This window comes from Cervus elaphus, chromosome 13, assembly GCF_910594005.1.
Source record: "Cervus elaphus chromosome 13, mCerEla1.1, whole genome shotgun sequence".
In the NCBI taxonomy this organism is placed as follows: domain Eukaryota; kingdom Metazoa; phylum Chordata; class Mammalia; order Artiodactyla; family Cervidae; genus Cervus; species Cervus elaphus.
The window spans coordinates 27,888,381-27,908,054 of record NC_057827.1 but is presented as its reverse complement, the minus strand read 5'-3'; the positions used below and the strand labels follow the sequence as shown (position 1 = coordinate 27,908,054).

The 19,674-nt window shown below is 47.3% G+C and overlaps 3 protein-coding genes across 11 annotated transcripts in view; 2 read left to right on the top strand and 1 right to left on the bottom strand.

Moving 5' to 3' along the window:
* SH3GL3 (SH3 domain containing GRB2 like 3, endophilin A3) overlaps window positions 1–4,468 on the top strand; it is a 107,185-nt gene extending 102,717 nt beyond the window's left edge. For all 6 annotated transcript variants that reach the window (XM_043921949.1, XM_043921944.1, XM_043921946.1 and 3 more), the window contains one exon: window positions 3,801–4,468. In XM_043921949.1, the coding sequence (XP_043777884.1) occupies window positions 3,801–4,006 (206 nt within the window). In that variant the 3' untranslated portion in view covers window positions 4,007–4,468. The remainder of the gene's footprint in view (window positions 1–3,800) is intronic.
* On the bottom strand, window positions 1,061–19,661 carry LOC122706387 (translation initiation factor IF-2-like). The gene is made up of 4 exons (XM_043921552.1): window positions 18,207–19,661; window positions 17,362–17,507; window positions 13,568–13,690; window positions 1,061–1,136 (listed from the first exon to the last, which is right to left on the bottom strand). Exon 1 carries the CDS (start codon window positions 19,659–19,661, stop codon window positions 18,300–18,302), a length of 1,362 nt encoding a protein of 453 aa, XP_043777487.1. The 3' UTR covers window positions 1,061–1,136; window positions 13,568–13,690; window positions 17,362–17,507; window positions 18,207–18,299.
* ADAMTSL3 (ADAMTS like 3) overlaps window positions 18,947–19,674 on the top strand; it is a 363,119-nt gene continuing 362,391 nt past the window's right edge. For all 4 annotated transcript variants that reach the window (XR_006344423.1, XM_043921943.1, XM_043921940.1 and 1 more), the window contains exon 1: window positions 18,947–19,084. The gene's annotated coding sequence lies outside the window, so the exon portion shown is untranslated. The remainder of the gene's footprint in view (window positions 19,085–19,674) is intronic.

The window sequence follows — 19,674 nt, the reverse complement described above, 5'->3', positions numbered from 1 at the left end:
GGCATTTAAGAATTATGCTGAATCTACTCTGCCTATGTGGGGCTTCCTTGGTGCCTCAATGGTAAAGAATCTGCCTGCCAATGCAGGAGACACGGGTTTGATCCCTGGGTTGGGAAGATCCCCTGGAGAAGGAAATGGCAGCCCACTTAAGTATTCTTGCCTGGAGAATTCCATGAACAGAGGAGCCTGGTGGGCTGTAGTCCATGGAGTCACAAAGGGTCGGACATGACTGAGCGAATGAACAACATAGCTACCACATACAGTGATCCATCTAATGAATCTGGGCAAAGTAAATGGAAAACCTTCTGGAAGGGATTCTGCTTGCCATTAAGAATGTTTGTGATTCATGGGAAGAGGCCAGAATATCAACATTATCAGAAGTGGCTTTCATTCCCCACGGATGACTTTGTGGGGTTCAAGACTCCAGTGGAAGAAATAACTGCAGATGTAGTGGAAAGAGCAAGAGAATGAATAGAATTCAAAGTGGAGCCTGAAGATGTGACTGAACTGCTGCAACCTCATGATAAAACTTGAACAGATGAGGAGGTGCTTCTGATAAATGAGCAAAGAAAGAGGTTTCTTGAGATGGAATCTACTGATGATGCTGTGAAGACTGTTGAAATGACAACAAGGGATTTACAGTATTACATAAACCTAGTTGATAAAGCAACAGCAGGGTTTGAGAGGACTGACTCTAATTTTGAAAAAAGTTCTACTGTGGGTAAAATGCTGTCCAACAGCATTGCCTGCTACAGAGAAATCGTTTGTGAAAGGAAGAGTCAATCCATGAGGCAGATTCCACTGTTGTCTTATTTTAAGAAGTTGCCACAGCCACCCAACCTTTGGCAAACACCACCCTCATAAGTCAGCAGCCATTAACAACAAGGCAAGACTCTCCACCAGCAGAAATGATTGACTTGTTGAAGGTTCAAATGATGGTTAGCATTTTTCAGCAATAAAATATATTAAAATTAAGGTGTATACATTGTTTTTTTAGACACAATGCTATTTACAGGATGGTGTAAACAGCTGTTGTATGCATTGAGAAACCAAAAAATGTGTGTGACTTGCTTTATTGAGATGTTTGCTTTATTGCAATGGTCTGAAACCAAACCTGCAATATCTCCAAGGGATGCCTGTGAAAGAATAATAGAGAAGAACTTACGTTACTAATTACTTTTACTTTTTGTTGTTGTTTAGTTGCTAAGTCATATCAGACTCTTTGTAATCCCATGGTCTGTAGCATGCCAGGCTCTGCTGTCCTCCACTATCTCCCAGAGTTTGCTCAAATTTATGTCCAGTGAGTCAGTGATGCCATCTAACCATCTCATCTTCTGCTGCCCCTTCTCCTTTTGCCTTCAATCCTTCCCAGCATCAGGGTCTTTTCCAATGAGTTGGATCTTTGTATCAGGTGGCCAAGTGTTGGAGATTCAGCTTTAGCATCAGTCCTTCCCATGAATATTCAGGGTTGATTTCCTTAGGATTGACTGGTTTGATCTCCTTGCAGTCCAAGGGACATTTACTTTAAAGCTACATTATTTAAAATGGTGTGGTACAGTTACTGAAATGCATCAGTGGGGGAAAGTAGAAAATGCTAAAATAGATCCAAGTGCACATGATAATTAAACATATGATAAAGACAAAAGTAGTATTGAAATCAGTGGAGAATAATGGATTATTACTATTTAATGAATTGTGTTCAGATAGCTGCTTAAACATTATTAAAAATAAATAATACCTTTATTTGCAAAAATGGATTGAAGGAAAACATCTTCACAATAAAAATTAATTTTAAAAAATTACTGGGATAAATTTAGTTGAATATTTATGTATAACTGTGGAAGGGAAACCATGAATGAAAAGTTTCACCACTTTGACTGCTTATGTGGTTTAAAATTTCTGCATGGATGCCAAAATAAAACAGAAACTCCCATCCCTGCCCCACCCCCAGTACACACTCCAAAAACAAAATGAAAGGAAAAAATACATATAATAAGCTGGAAATAGTGTATATATCAAATATGACAGATACGAGGTTAATATTTATAGTATAAAAGTCCATAATATATTAGGGGCACCTAATACTTTTAAGACAAAGAAAATAGAAAAATATACTGGTAGTAAATTTTAAAAGTCTTGGAAAAATTTATGTCTATGAACAGCAAATTTTCTCCTAGAAGTTTACCCTCAGGAATTAAATGTACATATTTGTAAATACACATATATTATGATATTTTTCAAAGAGCTATCAATGAATGCCAAGAGGAAACAAATAGGAAAATGAACAGGAAGAAATGTAGAAGGGAAGAGAGAGAGAAAGAGGAAGGAAGGAAGGAAAGGAAGACCTTTAAATATCCTTTAATAGGATATCAGTTAAAGAAGTTATGTTAGGGACTTCCCTGTGGTCCAGTGGTTAAGACTATGAGCTCCCAATTCAGGGAGCAGGGGTTTGATCCTTGGTCAGGGAATTAATATCCCATGTGCCACACCACGCAGCCAAAACAAAACAACAATAAAGAAATTATGTTATCCTGATATAGTTGACAACTGTTCAGTAATTAAAAGTAACCTGTAAAATGTTCACAGTAATAAAATAGGAATATTCTTTTATGAAAATAATTATATGTTAAATACATACACAAATATATTCATAAAGTAATCTGGAAGCTTCTATGCCATCACGTTAACACTGGTGACCTCTTCATTGGGGCTTCCCAGGTGGCACTAGTGGTAAAGAACCTGCCTGTCAATGCAGAAGTTGTAAGATATGTGGGTTCGATCCCTGGGTCCAGAAGATTCCCTGGAGGAGGGTGTGGCAGTCCACCCCAGTATTCTTGCCTGGAGAATCCCATGGACAGAGGAGCCTGGAGGGCTACAGTCCATGGGTCACACAGAGTCAGATAGGACTGAAATGACTTAGCGGACACACATGCACCTCTTCATTAGCAGTCAATTTTGCATGTATTTACTCTCTCTTTTTGTCTTTATCTTTTTACCACGTTTAGTTTTGGTTTTGAAATGAAAAAATAATTACGTTAAAAATGTTGTCCTGAGAACTACTGGCTCAGTACAACAATCCCAAGGCTGCAGGCTGGTCTGTAGAGATTCTGCTCTTGTCTCTCTAGTCTTACACTCCGCCATGTTCCACCTCCTGGTTCCCAGCTCTAGGAATATGGCCCTGACCATCCAGGCCTTTTCTGCTTCCTTCTGAATCTCTGAGTTGTAGGTGATATACTACCTCGTCTTTGTTGTTGTTTTGGCCTTGGTTTCTTATCAGTTTATTTTATTTTTTGGCCACACCTGTGCCGCATGCGGGGATCTTAGTTCCCTGATGAGGGATTGAACCCACGTCCCCTGCATTGGAAGCACAGTGTCTGAACCACTGGACCACCAGGGAAGTCCCTCATCTTCGTTCTTCAGATGTTTCTCATGTGTTGTCCACTCTCCAGAAAGAAACTATGAGCTCCCTGAGGGCAGGGGTTAGCCCTTGTAAAATTCTGCACCTCCCTTGGGCTGCGGGCAGAGCTGAACAGCTGCTTCAAGAACAGGGGCTGGGCCTGAATTTTCTGGCTAGGAGAACTGATGAGAAAAGCCAAGGCTCAGGAGGTCAGCTAGGGAAGGAGGGAGAGCTGAGGGGAGCAGAGGCCACAGTGGGGGTTAAGCCAGCCTTGTCCTGGCTCAACAGGAAGGCAGGCAGGGGCCTGCTGTTCCTGGCCTCTGCAACCCTCCACCTTTGCAATGCCCCACGGATGCTCCGTCATGTTAACCATGTGCTTTTTGTCTCCACACGATGCGGACAGGTTCTAACGTTCCCATGGACCAGCCCTGCTGTCGTGGTCTCTATGACTTTGAGCCTGAAAACCAAGGAGAACTAGGATTTAAAGAAGGGGACATCATTACATTAACCAATCAAATAGATGAAAACTGGTATGAAGGAATTCTGCATGGGGAATCTGGCTTCTTCCCCATTAACTATGTGGAAGTGATTGTGCCTTTACCTCAGTAAATGTGTTAACTCAGACTCTCTCGGACATAAGTTTCATAACCGAAATGAATTCACACCAGTGTTCTCAGCGTGGTTGTTCTGTGGCATTCTTGCTCTTTGACCAAGTTAATGACTTTTGTATGTGTGGTTCTCTTTATAATGTATTTTGTATCAGTTTAATTTGTATAAATGATTTTCTTGTCTTGGCTCCATGGAAATACAGTTTTCTTCTTTTGCTGATTGTCTTAAAAGTCACTGGTTAAATAAATGTATGTGCTTCTTGTTGCTAAAAATAAACAGCACCCATAAGCTCTGTCAGGGACTGGCCCGTCTTCCTCAAGCTGTGATGGAAGCCAACACTTGAAGCTAAGAACTGCTAAATATTTTGTTTCCTGACATGACTGATGGCCTCCGGTCTTTCCCCTTCATGTGTTTTAGCTGACCTGTGAACCACCCAATAAACATGACACACTGTTGGCAAAAGGCCTTGGTCATTCTTAATGTTGAATTGATTCCGAAGTGCAGTCGTGCAGCTGCAAGTTCCTCCTGTGACCACCCTGACCTGGGGTGCAGGCTGGTGAATTGTTTGACCTGTGGGATGGTAGCAGGCTGGATACCAATGGAGACTTGAAAAATACTCAAGCTTTCCACCTGTACTCTGCACCTGTGCATCTCCATCAGGAGAACATGCCCAAGCTAGCTGACTGCAGCAGAGAAGGCAATGGCACCCCACTCCAGTACTCTTGCCTGGAAAATCTCATGGACGGAGGAACCTGGTAGGCTACAGTCTATAGGGTCGCGAAGAGTCGGACATGACTGAGCGACTTCACTTTCACTTTTCACTTTCATGCATTGGAGAAGGAAATGGCAACCCACTCCAGTGTTCTTGCCTGGAGAATCCCAGGGACGGGGGAGCCTGGTGGGCTGCCGTCTGTGGGGTCGCACAGAGTCGGACACGACTGAAGTGACTTAGCAGCAGCAGCAGCTGACTGCAGGGAGATGCGTGGGCCAGAACTGAGTGACTCTAGCCAACCTCCAGACCTGTGCACAAAGGTAAGGAAGCAGACACTAAGCCACCACAACTCTAAATATAAATAGCTACTAGATAATCTTTTGTTGTTGTTTGCTTTCTTAATATTTTTAAAATCTGGACCATTTTTAAAGTCCTTATTGAATTTGTTACTATTGCTTCCGTTTTGATTCTTTGGCTACAAGGCATGTGGGTTTTAGCTCCCTGACCAGGAATTGAACCTGCACTCCCCTATACCACATAAAAGTGGTAGCTGGCCCTACTGTACTTTTCAAGGTACTATACTGTAAGATTCAAAATGTTTATCTTTTGTGTTTGTTTTTTATGTAATATTCTTGTGAAAAGTATTATAAACCCATGACACTGCAGTACTATACAGCCTATTGTGTTAGTTGGGTGCCTAGGCTAACTTTGTTGGATTAATGAGCAAACTGGACTTATGCACTGTTTTGGAATGGAACTCATTCGTATGTAGGGGACTTAGTGTAGAAAGTCTCTTATTTAGTATACAGTACTGTAATTCTAAGCCCCTTTGTGCCTCCCATGGACCAATCTCTGATGATGAGTGATGATGTGGAGCATCTTTTCATATGCTCATTGGGCATATGTGTAGCTTTTGCAAGTGCCTCTTCAAATCTTTTGACCATTTTCAGTCATTTATTATGGACCTGTGAGAATTCTTTCTACATTCTGTGTCTACATTTATATTAGTATGTTGTTATTAGAGTACCTTATTGTCCTTTGGTCTCAGTCGTAGAACCTCGGATAAGCTATGTTGGATAACTTCGTTGGGCATCATTTCAGGTGGGACATAGAATGTAGAGTAAACTTTAGTATTGGTGCCTGGAGGGGTTGATAAATGGCTTCCAAAAAGAAATGTCTGAGTCATCATCTCCAGTACCTGAAAATGTAAGTTCAGAAATAAGGTCTTTGCAGATGGAGTCAAGTTAAGGGTCTTAAGATGAGATCATCCTGTATTTAGGATGGACCCTGAATCCAATGGGGCTTCCCCAGTGGCTCAGTGAGTAAAGAATCCACCTGCAATGCAGGAGACACAGGAGATACGGGCTCAATCCCTGGGTCGGGAAGATCTCCTGGAAGAGGAAATGGCAACCCATTCTAGTATTCTTGCCTAGAAAATCCCATGGACAGAGGAGCCTGGTGGGCTGCAGTCCTTGGGGTCGCAAGAGTCAGACATGGCTGAATGACTAAACACATGCACTGAACCCAGTGACTGGTATCTGAAGAGAAAGGAGAGGGGGATTTGTCACAGAACCAGACATAGGGGAGCAGGCCACAGGGAGAGCATGTGAAGACAGAGAAAGATTGGAGTGGTGCTCCCAGAAGCCAAGAAGAGGTGAGAAAGGATTCTCCTCAGAACCTTCAGGTGCTGCATGGATTTGCTGACACACTGACTTTGGACATCTGGCCTCCAGAAGTGAGATGATTAGTTTCTGTTGTTTTGAGTCACCTAGCCATAGTCATTTGTTAGGACAGCCCTAAGAAACTGATGCAGTATTGTGTTAGTCACTCTTTATGTCCAACTCTTTATGACCCCATGGACTATAGCCTGCCAGGCTCCTCTGTTCATGGGATTCTCCAAGCAAGAATACTGGAGTGGGTTGCCATGCTCTCCTGCATTGGCAGGTGGGTTCTTTACCACTAGTGCCACCTGGGAAGCCTATTCAATCCTTATGTACATATTAATAACTGTCCATGTGATGCCACAGGGATGATAATAACTGAGCACCCATAACGGAAGGACATGAGGCTGTGTTGCTCTCAGCTGTCACCGCCTCTGCCTCTTGACTCTCCCAGTTCATCTAGATGCAACTCAGAAGATGATCGCTCTTCAAAGGCTCCTGTGACTCTTGAGATTCCAAGGATGGAAGGGTTACTGCTCCTCAGAACCTTCACCAGAAGGGTGACACACTTTGGTCACCTTAAACTGATCATTGTGAAAACCATGGTCTGTGGTTTGCATACACTCCAGGAGGCAGCCCAGGGGCATACCACACAGGGAGATGCCCCTCCAGAGGGACCATCCCTGAGAGGTCACAGGCCAGATGTAGTAAAAGAATCAGGTGATGTTGGGACAAACCCTGGCAGTCCTGTGGTTTTGAATCCATGCTTCCATCATAGGGGGCATGGGTTTGATCCCTGGTCAGGGAATTAAGATCCTGCATGCTGTGCGGCACAGTCAAAAATAAATAAATAAATAAAAATAAATTAGAAAAGAACAGGTGATGTTGACTCTCCCACAAGATGACCATAGTTGCCTTAGCTTCCTGGCAGCGTCATCAGATGACATTCACAGCGCACAGCTCTCTTCCTCTGTCACAGGGCCACTGTCACCAGAGCAATGGCTACTGGTGTATCGCATCAACCCTGTGAGTGGCAGTTATGGGGGAAATTCCCTTCCTCAGCTTCCAGCATTCATAGAGAATTTGATATAGTATCCATTTAGTGGTTTCAGTGGGGAATGGGTAGTTTGAATACAACATATGAGTTCAAATCATCTTTGATATGAAGTCTCTACCTGATCTGACAGTTCATGTCAATATCAGGGTTTTTTAAAAATTTTTTTTATTTTTAATTGAAGGATAATTGCTTTACAATATCACTTTGTTTTCTGCTGTACATCAACATGAATTAGCCATAGGTATACCTAGGGACTTCCTTTTTTAAAGAAAAAATTCTTTTCCATTTTTCTTATTTATGCTTTGTAGAACACTAGTCATTTTGTTCTCAATCTTCCTGACACCATACATGAATTTGGGGATACTTGTTTCACAGAGTTTTTTGGTTTTTTCCTTGGTTTTTAAAAAACAACAAGAAAAATACACTTCTTTGGCACACCACGTTTAATGAAACAGCATTTAGCAATTTCATGGGAAAGGCCGAATAAGACCCACTCATGCTTTGATGGTAAACCAGAGCCCCAGGCTAGGATTGAATGTCAAACTTTGCCTTGGAGGATTCAGGGGTGGGTGTGTTTTTCAGATTGAAGTTCACAATGAAAGAGCAAAAGAACAGAGCTGAGGAAACATCCTTCTGGCCAGAGCCACTCAACCCTATGAGCAAGTGGTGAAGACAGACAGAAATCAAAAGTGCCTCACAATGATGGTGGTTTTTTCTTTCCTTTTTTTTTTTTTTTTTTGAGAAAAAGAAACGTGTGATATTTTCACTGTTTAGGAGAAATTATACATATAGGGACTTCCCTGGTGGCTCAGACAGTAAAGTGTCTGCCTACAATGTGGGAGACCTGGATTCGATCCCTGGGTCAGGAAGATCCTCTGAAGAAGGAAATGGCAACCCACTCCAGTACTCTTGCCTGGAAAATCCCGTGGACAGAGGAGCCTGGTAGTCTACAATCCATGGGGTCGCAAAGAGTCGGACACGACTGAACGACTAAACTTTCAAACTTTCATACATATACTGCATGCACACTGGAGGACATACAGAAATTCCTTTTCTGATGAATGGATATATGGATAGATGGTGGATGAGCTGGCTGTTTTCATCCACACTATCAACTTCCATGGCTTCAAGTATCAACCATATGCTGATGAGTCATGAAGCTAAATCTCCAGCCCAAGTTGTCATCCTGATTCTAGACCCAGAGGGATTTCCAGCTCAGAATGTTCCAAGTTAAGTCATCATCTCTCGCTCTTTCTCTTTCCACCCAACACACTCCTCTTCCTCTTACACTCCCAATCTCCACAAATGACACTGCCATCACCCATGGCCCATGGCAGGAATCAGGGTATCAACCTTGACTGTCTCTCCTCTCTACTCTTTTAAGTAATTCACCAAGTCTTAAAAATTCTTTAACAACTGTCTCAAATCCTTCTATTTTCTTCTGTTTTCACTACCACTTGTACCAGCTTAGGCCATCATGAGCTCTTGCTTGGACTGTTAAAACTACAGCCAGACAAAACATTCTTTGACATAAATCATACCAATATCAGTCTCCCAAGGCAACAGAAATAAAAACAAAAGTAAACAAATGGGACCTAATCAAACTTACAAGCTTTTGCACAGCAAAGAAAACCATAAACAAAAAGAAAAGACAATATACAGACTAGGAGAAAACATTTACAAATGATGGGACCAACAAGGACTTAATTTCCAAAATATACAAACAGCTCACACAACTCAACAACAAAAAAACAAACAATCTGATGGAAAAATGGGCAGAAGATCTAAATAGACATTTCTCTACAGAAGACACAGATGGCCAACAGGCACATGAAAAGATACTCAACATTGCTAATTATCAGAGAAATGCAAACCAAAACTACAATGAGGTACCACCTCACACAAGGCAGAATGAAAGCTTGAAAGTGTTAGTTGCTCAGTTGTGTCCAACTCTTTGAGATCCCATGGACTGTAGCCCACCAGGCTCCTCTGTCCATGGGATTTCCCAGGCAGGAATACTGGAGTGGATAGCCATTTCCTTCTTCAGGGGATCTTCCTGATGGAGGGGTCAAACCCTGTTCTCCTGCATTGTAGGCAGGTTCTTTTCCATCTGAGCCACCTCTACAAATAACAAATGGTGGACAGGCTGTGGGAAAAAAAAGAAACCCTCCTACATTGTTGGTGGGAATGTAAGCTGGTGCAACCACTATAGAAAACAGTATGGAGATTCCTCAAAAAAAAAAAAAAAAAAAAATAGAAAGTTTAGTTCATAGCTGAAATATCACTTCTCCTAAGACATCTTTAAAAGCCCCATGACTGAATCAGTTGCCATCCTATGCAAAAGTTTTCTAGCTCCTTGTGTTTATATCTCTGAAATAATTTATCACACTGTATCTCATTTGCTCCTTCAGGCAGGGCTGTATCTTTCTATGTCACTGTATTCCCAGGACCTAGACATACCTGGCAAAAATTTAATATATATTGCAAAAAACATAAATATTGCATTTTGCTGTATTGAACTGAATTGTTCTTTAAGCCTAAAACTGACCAGATATGAATGGTGGCATCTGAAGGAATTTAGTTCTTCATATTTATCCATAGAAAATTTTTGCCCAAGTCTTGGTAAAGAAGGGATAACAATGCTTAATTGGCTATCTAAACTCTCCTGAAGTTGTGTGTTTTGCAAAATGTAACACATAGAAATGTTTTTATTGAACTTATATTTGAAAAAAGACTTTTCAAGTATTTCTTTGTGGTGTTTCCAACCCAAATATTGCCAAGCGGACAGAGTAAGGAACACATAAGGAAGCAGACTAAACAAGCAGGTCTCATTCTGCAGTGCGGGGTGAGTGACATGCAGTGCAGCGTGGGAGAAAATGCTTTGGGCACAACTCTTCTTGACACCTTGTAAGAAAACTGGTATCACATTTTTAAACAGTGAAGTGTACAGAGTATGTTACACTCTGTTCTTTTTGCTCAAATGGATCAATTCTGGAATAAAAGCTTGGTCTCCTGGAATTGTCAGAGATGATGTGCTAGGTGTGAACTTTTTTATTGAAGGATAATTGCTTTACAGTGTTGTCATGGTCTCTGCCATACATCAATGTGAATCAGTTATATATAAATATATATATATATATATATACACACACATACCTTGCCTGGAAAACCTCATGGACAGAGGAGCCTGGTGGGCTGCAGTCCATGGGGTCGCAAAGAGTCAGGCATGACTGAGCGACTAACACTTTCTTATTTACATATATATATGTGTGTGTGTGTGTGTGTGTGTATAAATACATGCATGCTAAGTTGCTTCAGTCGTGAAGTTGAGGAGATATATATATATCTCCTCCCTCTTGAGCCTCCCACCCTCTAAGGTGGAGCGTTACAGAGCGCCAGGTTGGGCTCCCTGTGCTATATAGCAGCTTCCCGCTGCCCCACCCACTAGTTATCTATTTTACATGTTATGTAAATTGGTACAGCCACTATGTAGAACAGTTCGAAGATTCCTTAATAAACTAGGAATAAAAGTACCATCAGTTCAGTTCAGTTCAGTTGCTCAGTCGTGTCCGACTCTTTGTGACCCCATGAATCGCAGCACGCCAGGCCTCCCTGTCCATCACCAACTCCCAGAGTCCACCCAAACCCATGTCCATTGAGTCGATGATGCCATCCAACCATCTCATCCTCTGTCGTCCCCTTCTCCTCCTGCCCTCAATCTTTCCCAGAATGAGGGTCTTTTCAAATGAGTCGGCTCTTGGCATCTGGTGGCCAAAGTATTGGAGTTTCAGCTTCAGCATCAGTCCTTCCAATGAATATTCAGGACTGATTTCCTTTAGGATGGACTGGTTGGATCTCCAAGGGACTCTCAAGAGTCTTCTCCAACACCACAGTTCAAAAACATCAATTCTTTGGTGCTCAGCTTTCTTTATAGTCCAACTCTCACATCCATACATGACCACTGGAAAAACCATAGCCTTGACTAGACGAACCTTTGTTATAATCCCACTACTGGACATATACCCTGAGAGAACCGTAATCGAAAAAGATGCATTTACCCCAATGTTCACTGCAGGACTGTTCACGACAGGTGTGAACTTTTCAGGAAGCTAAAGGTGACTTGTTAAAGGAATACATGGTGCCTGCCTTTGTTTTCTTTTTCTTACAATTTAGCCCTTTGATGAGTGATTATTTTTCTGAAATGTAGCCTGTACTTCCATACATCCATAAACTTAATGTGATGAACAAGTGCATTTGTAGATAACCTGGGTTCACGAGCATGAACAAAGCCCTTGGAGTGACCCTGTGATCCTCTCAGGCCCTACCAGTGTGAACAAAACTGTACCAGACTTATGGTGTCTTTTACTTCTTTTGTGCCTTTTACAGTTTTTCTGTAGCACCTTTAGGCTGCCAGTATCCCTTTTCTGAGTAGAGATTCTGTCCCTTTCTAACTCAGAGCCTCTGATTTACTCTTGAAAACTAGATGAACAAACCTGTTAGAATTATGTGCAAAGAAAGAAGCCATAGTCTTGAATGAGGCCTAAGGATTTGCTTGTATGCAATAAGCTTATGGGCTTTCCCCTGGCTCAGTGGTAAAGAATCCACCTGCAGTGCAGGAGAGGAGAGTTCGATCCCTGAGTCAGGAAGATCCGCTGGAGGAGGAAATGGCAACCCAGCCCAGTATTCCTGCCTGGGAAACCCCATGGACAGAGGAGCCTGGTGGGTTGTAGTCCATGGGGTCGCGAAGATGTGGACATGACTGAGCACAAGACACACACATACATGTACAATCAGAGTATGAGACGCACGTAAAATGGTCAGGTCAGCCCCTTCCCAGCCCTAGAGGCCACATGAAGTTAGCCTTGGGTCGGGGGCCTGGAGACTTTGCTGGCCCTGAGAAGGATCACCAAAATCCAACTCCATTCCTTTGCAACACTTTGGGGGACTAAAGCTCTCCCCTGCCCAACCCCAAAGGTTTGGAGCTTTCTAGAAAGTCTGTCCAACACTACCTCACTCTCCTGACAGAGATTCTGACTGGCTCAGACTTCCAGTGCTACAGCAGTATGAATGGCCCAAGCCTCCTGCCTTGACATGATGGATCTCATACCTCTAAGAAAGTCCTGAAATCATGGATCCGGCTCCCCAAGGGGCTCCCTGGGGGTCTAGGTGCAGGACAAGAGCAGAAACCAAGAGGGTGTGCCAAAGCGCACAGAGCCCCTCGCCAAGTAGAACCTTCACTCTTGTCACCCCTCTTCCCAAGGGCCTTTTTTTTTTTTTTTTTGCTTATGAGGCAGGAGACTTGAACACTTTTTATGAAGCAAATTTCTGTTCCAAAGACGGGCTCTGGACAGAGAGAAAACGACCAGCTCTAGCTGAGCTTGTTTCCCATGTGGGGTGGGGAACACCTGAGAAGCCAGGTGTGCTAGATGCTGTTGGGGCAGATGCTCTGTCCAAACCCTCGTCATGGGAACATACACCCGCCTCCCATTTATGTGATTGTGGCAGCCAGGGGCTTAAAGCCGGGACCTTCTCTGAAGCATCTTCTTTGGCTTATGAGAGTGAGGCAGGAGAGAGGTGGGCCTCAGGCTGAGCTGCTGGAGTTCCTCCCCAGTGGACAGATGTCCCAAAATAGCAGGCGCGAGAGAGGAGCTTGAGTCCTGCCTAGATAAGCGATAAAAGACCATGTATTCCTCATTCCCAAGCTCTAGGAGATCTTCCCGACTACACATGCGCAGAAAGGCTCCTCGAAGGTGAAAAAGGGAGAGGGCACCACCCCATAGTAGGTGATGTCAACCCACCCATAGGCCTCTTCACTAGAATCCATCTTGGCTAAGAGAGTGGGCCAACCTGGGAGGATCCTGAGATGTACCATATATGGACTCAGAACCAGGCAAAGCAAGACGACTGGCCAAAGGAAACCCAGAAGAACTGCTCCATAAAAGTGACTCAAACTACCATGAGGGCATGCCTCTCAGTTTCTGAGGCTGTCTGTGTGTGTGTCCACACGTACTCGTGTGCACAGGCTGTCTCTGCTCTCTACCCATCCCTATTTGTGTCCCTTGCTCCCTTCCAGGTCTTTCCTGTAAAAGCACTCCCCGGGCAGTCTCACACCGGGAAGACACCACGCTCACCTCAGTGGCTCCTCTGTGCCTTCTGCAGTCAGCTCTAACTTCTCTAGGATTTGTCTCCAAGGGCTCCTGTCCACCAGCCTCCAACACAGCCTTGAGCATGCTTCCCAAGTCCATCTACAAGACCTGCAACCAGAAAGAGTAATTCTGTATCAGGAACAAATTCAGGCCAAAGCCCTGACTTGACATCACTTCTCAGGGTGAAATCCACACCGACCCCAAGAGCAGCATCACTGGTAGGAACTTCCTGGTCCTCTCTGTATGTTGTCATTTAGCCACTAAGCCATGACCGACTCTTTGTGACCCCATGGACTGTAGCCCACCAGGCTCCTCTGTCCGTGGGATTTCCCAGACAGGAGTACAGGAGTGGGGTTCCATTTCTTTCTCTACCTCTCTATATATCTCTGATACAAATGTTGCATTGTTGTGTTTGGTTTTTGTCAGTAGGCGATGCTGGGAACATGGTTAGGAAATGGATAAGGGAGACTGGAAATGCAAGAGGATCGATTTTAGGGAGGAAATGGAATTTGATTTCTTAGACCTCTCCAAATTGAAAGGCACTGCCTTTGTCCCCAGGTGGTGGGGGTTCTCATAGGGGGAGAGTCCAGGAGCTGGGCAGTGAGGGGTCTGAATCCTGCCCACCCCCACCCCCTCCCCCACCCACCAGAGAGATTGGTTCTGCAGTCCCACCCCGTGGCCTGATCAGACAGATACAGCTTTTAGGGAGTTCATTCCCTTCTGTTCTTACCATTCCCCAATCTTCCCCACCTCAGCGTCTTTGGCAATGTCTTGTTTAAACATTGTGGGAGGTTTCAGGGGAGAGGAGGGTGGGTGGCAGGGTGGAGTAGGTACAGGCACTGAAGCAGGCTCTGCATTTACACTTGGGTAGAGTGATGGAGAGCTCTCTGGGGGTGATTAGACGGTGAATCTGGGGACAGGACCTGTGAGGTTCAGCCCACCCTCCCAGACTTGGGCAGTTCGCTGTCCTGATGTAACAGGAAAGAGCACACCTGACTCCACGTTGGATCTGTTTCTTTTAAGCTTTGCTTCCTGTTGCTTTTGGTACTCTCATCACTAAAAGGATGCTGTCTGTAGCTGTAAGCACACATAATGGCCTGCCTCAGGGAACCCTGCCCCTCTGCCTGACGTTAAACTAAAGTACCTTTGTTCAGCTCCCAGGGAGACACCCTGACCCCTGAAGAAATTAATACATCCTCTCCTAGCTCCCCAGTGCTGGCCAAGCCAGGAGATATTCTGCAAGACCCATGGCCTTTTTACTTTACTTCCTGACCTCTTCCCTCTCTCTGTTCTATGAAAGAAACTGGTGTCTAGACCCCGTAAGATGGTACTCTAGACCTTTAGTCCTCCATCTTCTCGGATGCGCAGCTTTCTGAATAAAGTCACTATTCCTTGCCTCGACACCTGGTCTCCTGGTTACTGGCCTGCTGTGCAGCGAGCAGACAGAGCTTGGATGGGTAACATGAACTCACAGGGCCTTAAGGGCACTCACAGGACTGACTACTCAGCCCGCTAGGGTGAGCAGGAAGGGGAACGTCCATCAGGGAACTGCTGATGCTTCACCTGCTTTTCACCAGTTCCCTGCTGTTCTCCCAACTGTTCCTTAAAGGGGCTGGCTTGATGTTCCCCGGCACCTGTGGGAGAGAAAGGCTCATCCCTGGCGTCCTCCTTGGTGTGAGCAGTCCCTGGAGGCTGAGTGCGCCAAGGAACATGAGACAGGAAGTCCCCGCTGAGCCATTAACACCTGAGAGCCCAGCAGCTCAAATGCTTCCAACAATCCCACTCTCCTCCAAGGCAGGAGACTTCTCGGTGCCTTCCTGAGTCAGAGGGAGTGCCCGGCTGCCACTGCACAGCATAATCTCTCTTTGAATTCTCCATTTCATTTTGAATATTCATGTGATTTTTGCAATAGGCTCTATTTTGGAATGTGAATGACGCGAGATGCAGTATAGTCTAGTTGCTAAGAACATGTGGTGTCTAAACCTTTCTCTACATCAGTCTCCTAGTTTGTGAAGTGGAATAAACATGATACTTACCCCATAGGCTGGTGTGAAAGTGAAAGTCGTTCAGTCTTTCACTCAGTCTTTGTGACCCCGTGGACTATACAGTCCATGGAATTCTCTAGGCCAGAATACTGGAGTGGGTAGCCATTCCCTTCTCCAGGGGATCTTCCCAACCCAGGGATCAAACCAGGTCTCCCACATTGCAGGCAGATTCTTTACCAGCTGAGCTACCAGGGAAGTCCAAGAATACCGTGGTGGGTAGCCTATCCCTTCTCCAGCAGATCTTTCTGGCCCAGGTATTGAACCGGGAGTTCCTGCATTGCAGGCGGATTCTTAACCAGTTGAGCTACCAAGGGCTGGTGTAAGGACAGAGTTAATACCAGCGAAGTACCTGGAACAGAGTCTGGTATATTGTGTTTGGAATCATTATTCCTCGACCATACCTTGACAGGGGCATCTCAGGTGGCTCAGTGGTAAAGAATCCGCCTACCGTGCAGGAGACATGGGTTTGATCCTTGGTTCTGGAAGATTCCTTGGAGAAGAAAATGGCAACCCACTCCAGTATTCTTGCCTGGAGAATCCCCATGGACAGAGGAGCCTGGCAGGCTACAGTCCATAGGGTCGCAAAGAGTCGGACACGACTGAGCAATTGATCATGCAGGCATGTTATGCTCAGGCTTTGAATTTACACCTTGACAGGAGAAGCACACACAGTCAATCCTCATCATTTGCAGATTCCGTATCTGCGAACTTGCCTACTTGCTAAAATTTATTTGCAGTCCCCCAAATCAAGATTTGCAGCACATTCATGGTTCTCTGATGAGGGGTGAAATTTTGAGTTGCCTGATATACATGTTCCTAGCTCAGGTTCATCCAGGCCCCATGTTCCACCTTGTTTCAGCTCTCATACTGTAAACAAGCATTCTCTGATGGCCTATTCAGTGCCACTTTTCACGTTTTATTCTTTTTTTCCCTTGGTGATTCTGTTGTTTAAAATGGCCCTCAAGAGCAGTGCTGATTTGCTGTCTCATGCTCCTAAGCAGAGGAACCCTGCGATGTGCCCTGTGGACAAAACCCTTGTGTTAGATGAGATACCTGTGAGATCAACTTATTTGGGCACAAGTTGTGGGTTCAGCGTTAATGAATCAATAATATATGTTAAGTAAGATGTCTTTAGAGCTTCCCTGGTGGTTCCAGTGGTAAAGAATCCGCCCGTGATCCAGGAGACGTGGGTTTCATCCCTGGGTGAGGAAGATCCCCTGGAGAAGGGAATGGCTACCCACTCCAGTATTCTTGCCTGGAGAATCCCACGGACAGAGGAGCCTGGCGGGCTATAGTCCGTGGGGACACAGAAGAGTCGGACATGACCTAGGGATTAAACAACAACAATAACAACAAAGATGTCTTTAAGGAGAAAGACACATAAGTTAATGTTATGTATTGATCAGTTGACAAGAACGCAGCACAGAGGCTCAGTCATGTCTGCCTCTTGGTAGCCCCATGGACTTTAGCCCACCAGGCTCCTCCATCCATGGAATTTTCCAGGGAAGAATACTGGAGTGGGTTGCCATTTCCTTCTCCAGGGGATCTTCCTGACCCAGGGATTGAACCTGGGTCTTTCACATTGCAAGCAGATGCTTTACCATTTAAGCCACCAGGTAGTTTTTTAGCTCAGAGGCTGGCAAGAGTCTAATTCTGTGCTTTCCCCAGGAGCAATGGTTTGGTATTCCCAAATTCATTTTAAAGTTCCCTTAACTTTATGAGAACAAAACTTACATGGCAAATAAGGAGAATCCACTGTACATGGCTGCATTCTTTCTGGTTTAGCCCAGCCTCCCCTGCACTTAGTGACCAGTCTCTCCTCTGCCCGCTTCACACTGAATGTCCTCTTCTCACTTCCTGAAAGATTCGGGCCATTTTACCTGGAGTGGAGAGACACAGACAGTCCTGGAGGTCTTCCTCTGGGCCAGAGGAAGTCCCACAGTAAGGAAGGGAAGATGATGGAGGTAGACAGGCAGCACCAGCTCCTCTGGGTAAAGCTCTACCACCACCTGTAAGGTACCAACCACAGAACAGGCAGGAGACAACCTTCAGGGCTGAACAGTGGAGCCTTTAAAGAGGGGAGATGCAGGCTCCAGCGCTGACTTTGCAACTTACTGCCTACAAGTTATGTGTCCCTTGGGTCTCAGCTTTCCCATCCATGAAATGGGAAGAATGTTACTAACACCCTGGGGCCCTTGTGAAGATGAGCTGCACATGAAGAGCTTGGCAGGTGGCTGGCACACACTAAGCACCCAAGGAAATGGGGACTGTGAAGACTTAGCCCCAGGCATAATGAGACTTTTCAAGCCATCCCGAGGCCCTTGGATTCATACTTCTGAAATTAGATCAAGGCTAGGGACAAGCAGTCCACCTACTTCTCACCACCTCCACGAGGAAATTCACCCCACTCCGGGTCCCTGACGCCGCCACCCCAAATCTCAGGCCTGGGTACCCCGGGGTTTGGGCAGCTGCACAGCTCTGTTACCCAAGCTCGGCTCATAGCAAGAGGCACCAGGTCGCTGGTGGTCGGTCCCTGGTGGTCCCTGGTGGCCAAGGGTCCTAGTGGGGAGCGAGCTCACCGGAGTCCACTGGCCCAGGCCCGGCGTGTGCTCTGGGCGCCGCTGGAGGCGAAGGCGGGCAGGCCGGGAGGGGCCACTGGTCTCCGACTTTGGTCATGCCTGGCCGGGAGCGCCGGAGGCTCGCAGGCACGAGCCAGCGGTTCCGGGCAAACCTCCGTGTGGCCGCTGGGCCTGACTTAGCAGAGTCGGCGCCCGAGCCCGGGCGGGGCGGGCGGAGGCTCGCTGAGGTTGGGACGGGGTGGGGGGTGGCGATGGCATCCCCGCTCCCGGCTCCGGCTGAGGCGGGGCGTCCCGGCTGGCTCGCGGCCGCCTTTCCCCGCGCGCCCGCCGCCGGCGGCGGTGGCGGCGTCGGCAGTCCCGGCTCTTGGCACCGCGCCTGGCGGCCGGCCCAGGGCGAGGAGTGGCTTCCAGGAAGCGGGCGGAGGAGCGTTCCAGCCGAGTCTCGCCGTCGCCGCAGCCCCGCGCGTCCGAGCCGCCCGGCTCCCGCCCCTCACGCGCTCCCCTCGAGCCCGCGGCGTCCCCGGCGCTGGCGGAGGGCGCGGGGTCGACGCGAGGGCGGGCGGACGCCCGGGCGCGCCGTGCACTTGCCGGGCGGTGCAGGTGGCGGCGCGCGCCCTCCGCTTCTGGGCCGGGGCCAGCGCCGCGCTCCGCACGCCCGGAGGGGGCGGGAGAGGCGGGGCGGCCCCCGTCCCAGCCCCATTTAACTTCTCGGCGTCGGCGGCGACTGCGGCGCCGCGGGCTGGAGGCCGGCGTCGGGGAAGGTCCGGGTCCCGGATCCCGCACGAGGTGTGGACCGGGCCGCTCCCGTCCGCCTCTCCCCAGCGCGCGCCGAGCCCGCGCCGCCTGGCTGCACTTCCCGGACGCTTCTGCGGCGCCAGGTGGGTGCTCTGAGCTTGGCGCCCGGGGGCGGGAAGGCTCTTCCATCGCGGGTGTTGGGGGGAGCAAGACAGCGCAGTGGGGTTGAGGGGCTCCGAGCGGCAGGGCACGACTCGGTTCCCGGGAACTACAGGACCCGGGCGCTCGGCGAGGCTCGGAGACCTCTGGCCGGGCAGGCTCCGGGGGTCCCAGTGGTTTGGGGAGAGACATTCGGGGACGCTTAAGCGTGAGGGAACTCCACCGACTTGGGGAATCTTCGGGTTGGGGGCTTTCTAGGTAGAAAACGGGCTGACAGAAGCTAGTGGGCTCGGGCGTCGGAAGGTCCGGCCGCTTGGCAAGCGGGTTGCAAGCGCCTAGAGCGCCAAGGGCTGCGCGCCGCGCGCGCCGCGGCCAGCGGGCGTGCGGGACCGGGGCGCAGCGGGGGCGCGGGGACCGCCAGGCGGCGGGTACTCGGAGGAGGAGTGCGCGCTGGGGACTGCTGGTGCGAGCGAGCGAGGGGGGCGCACCGTCCCAGGGCCCCGCACTGGCCGCCTCCCTTCGGCCCAGAGTCGCCGCCTCAGGTCGGAAACAGCAGCACATTTGCGGATCGCAT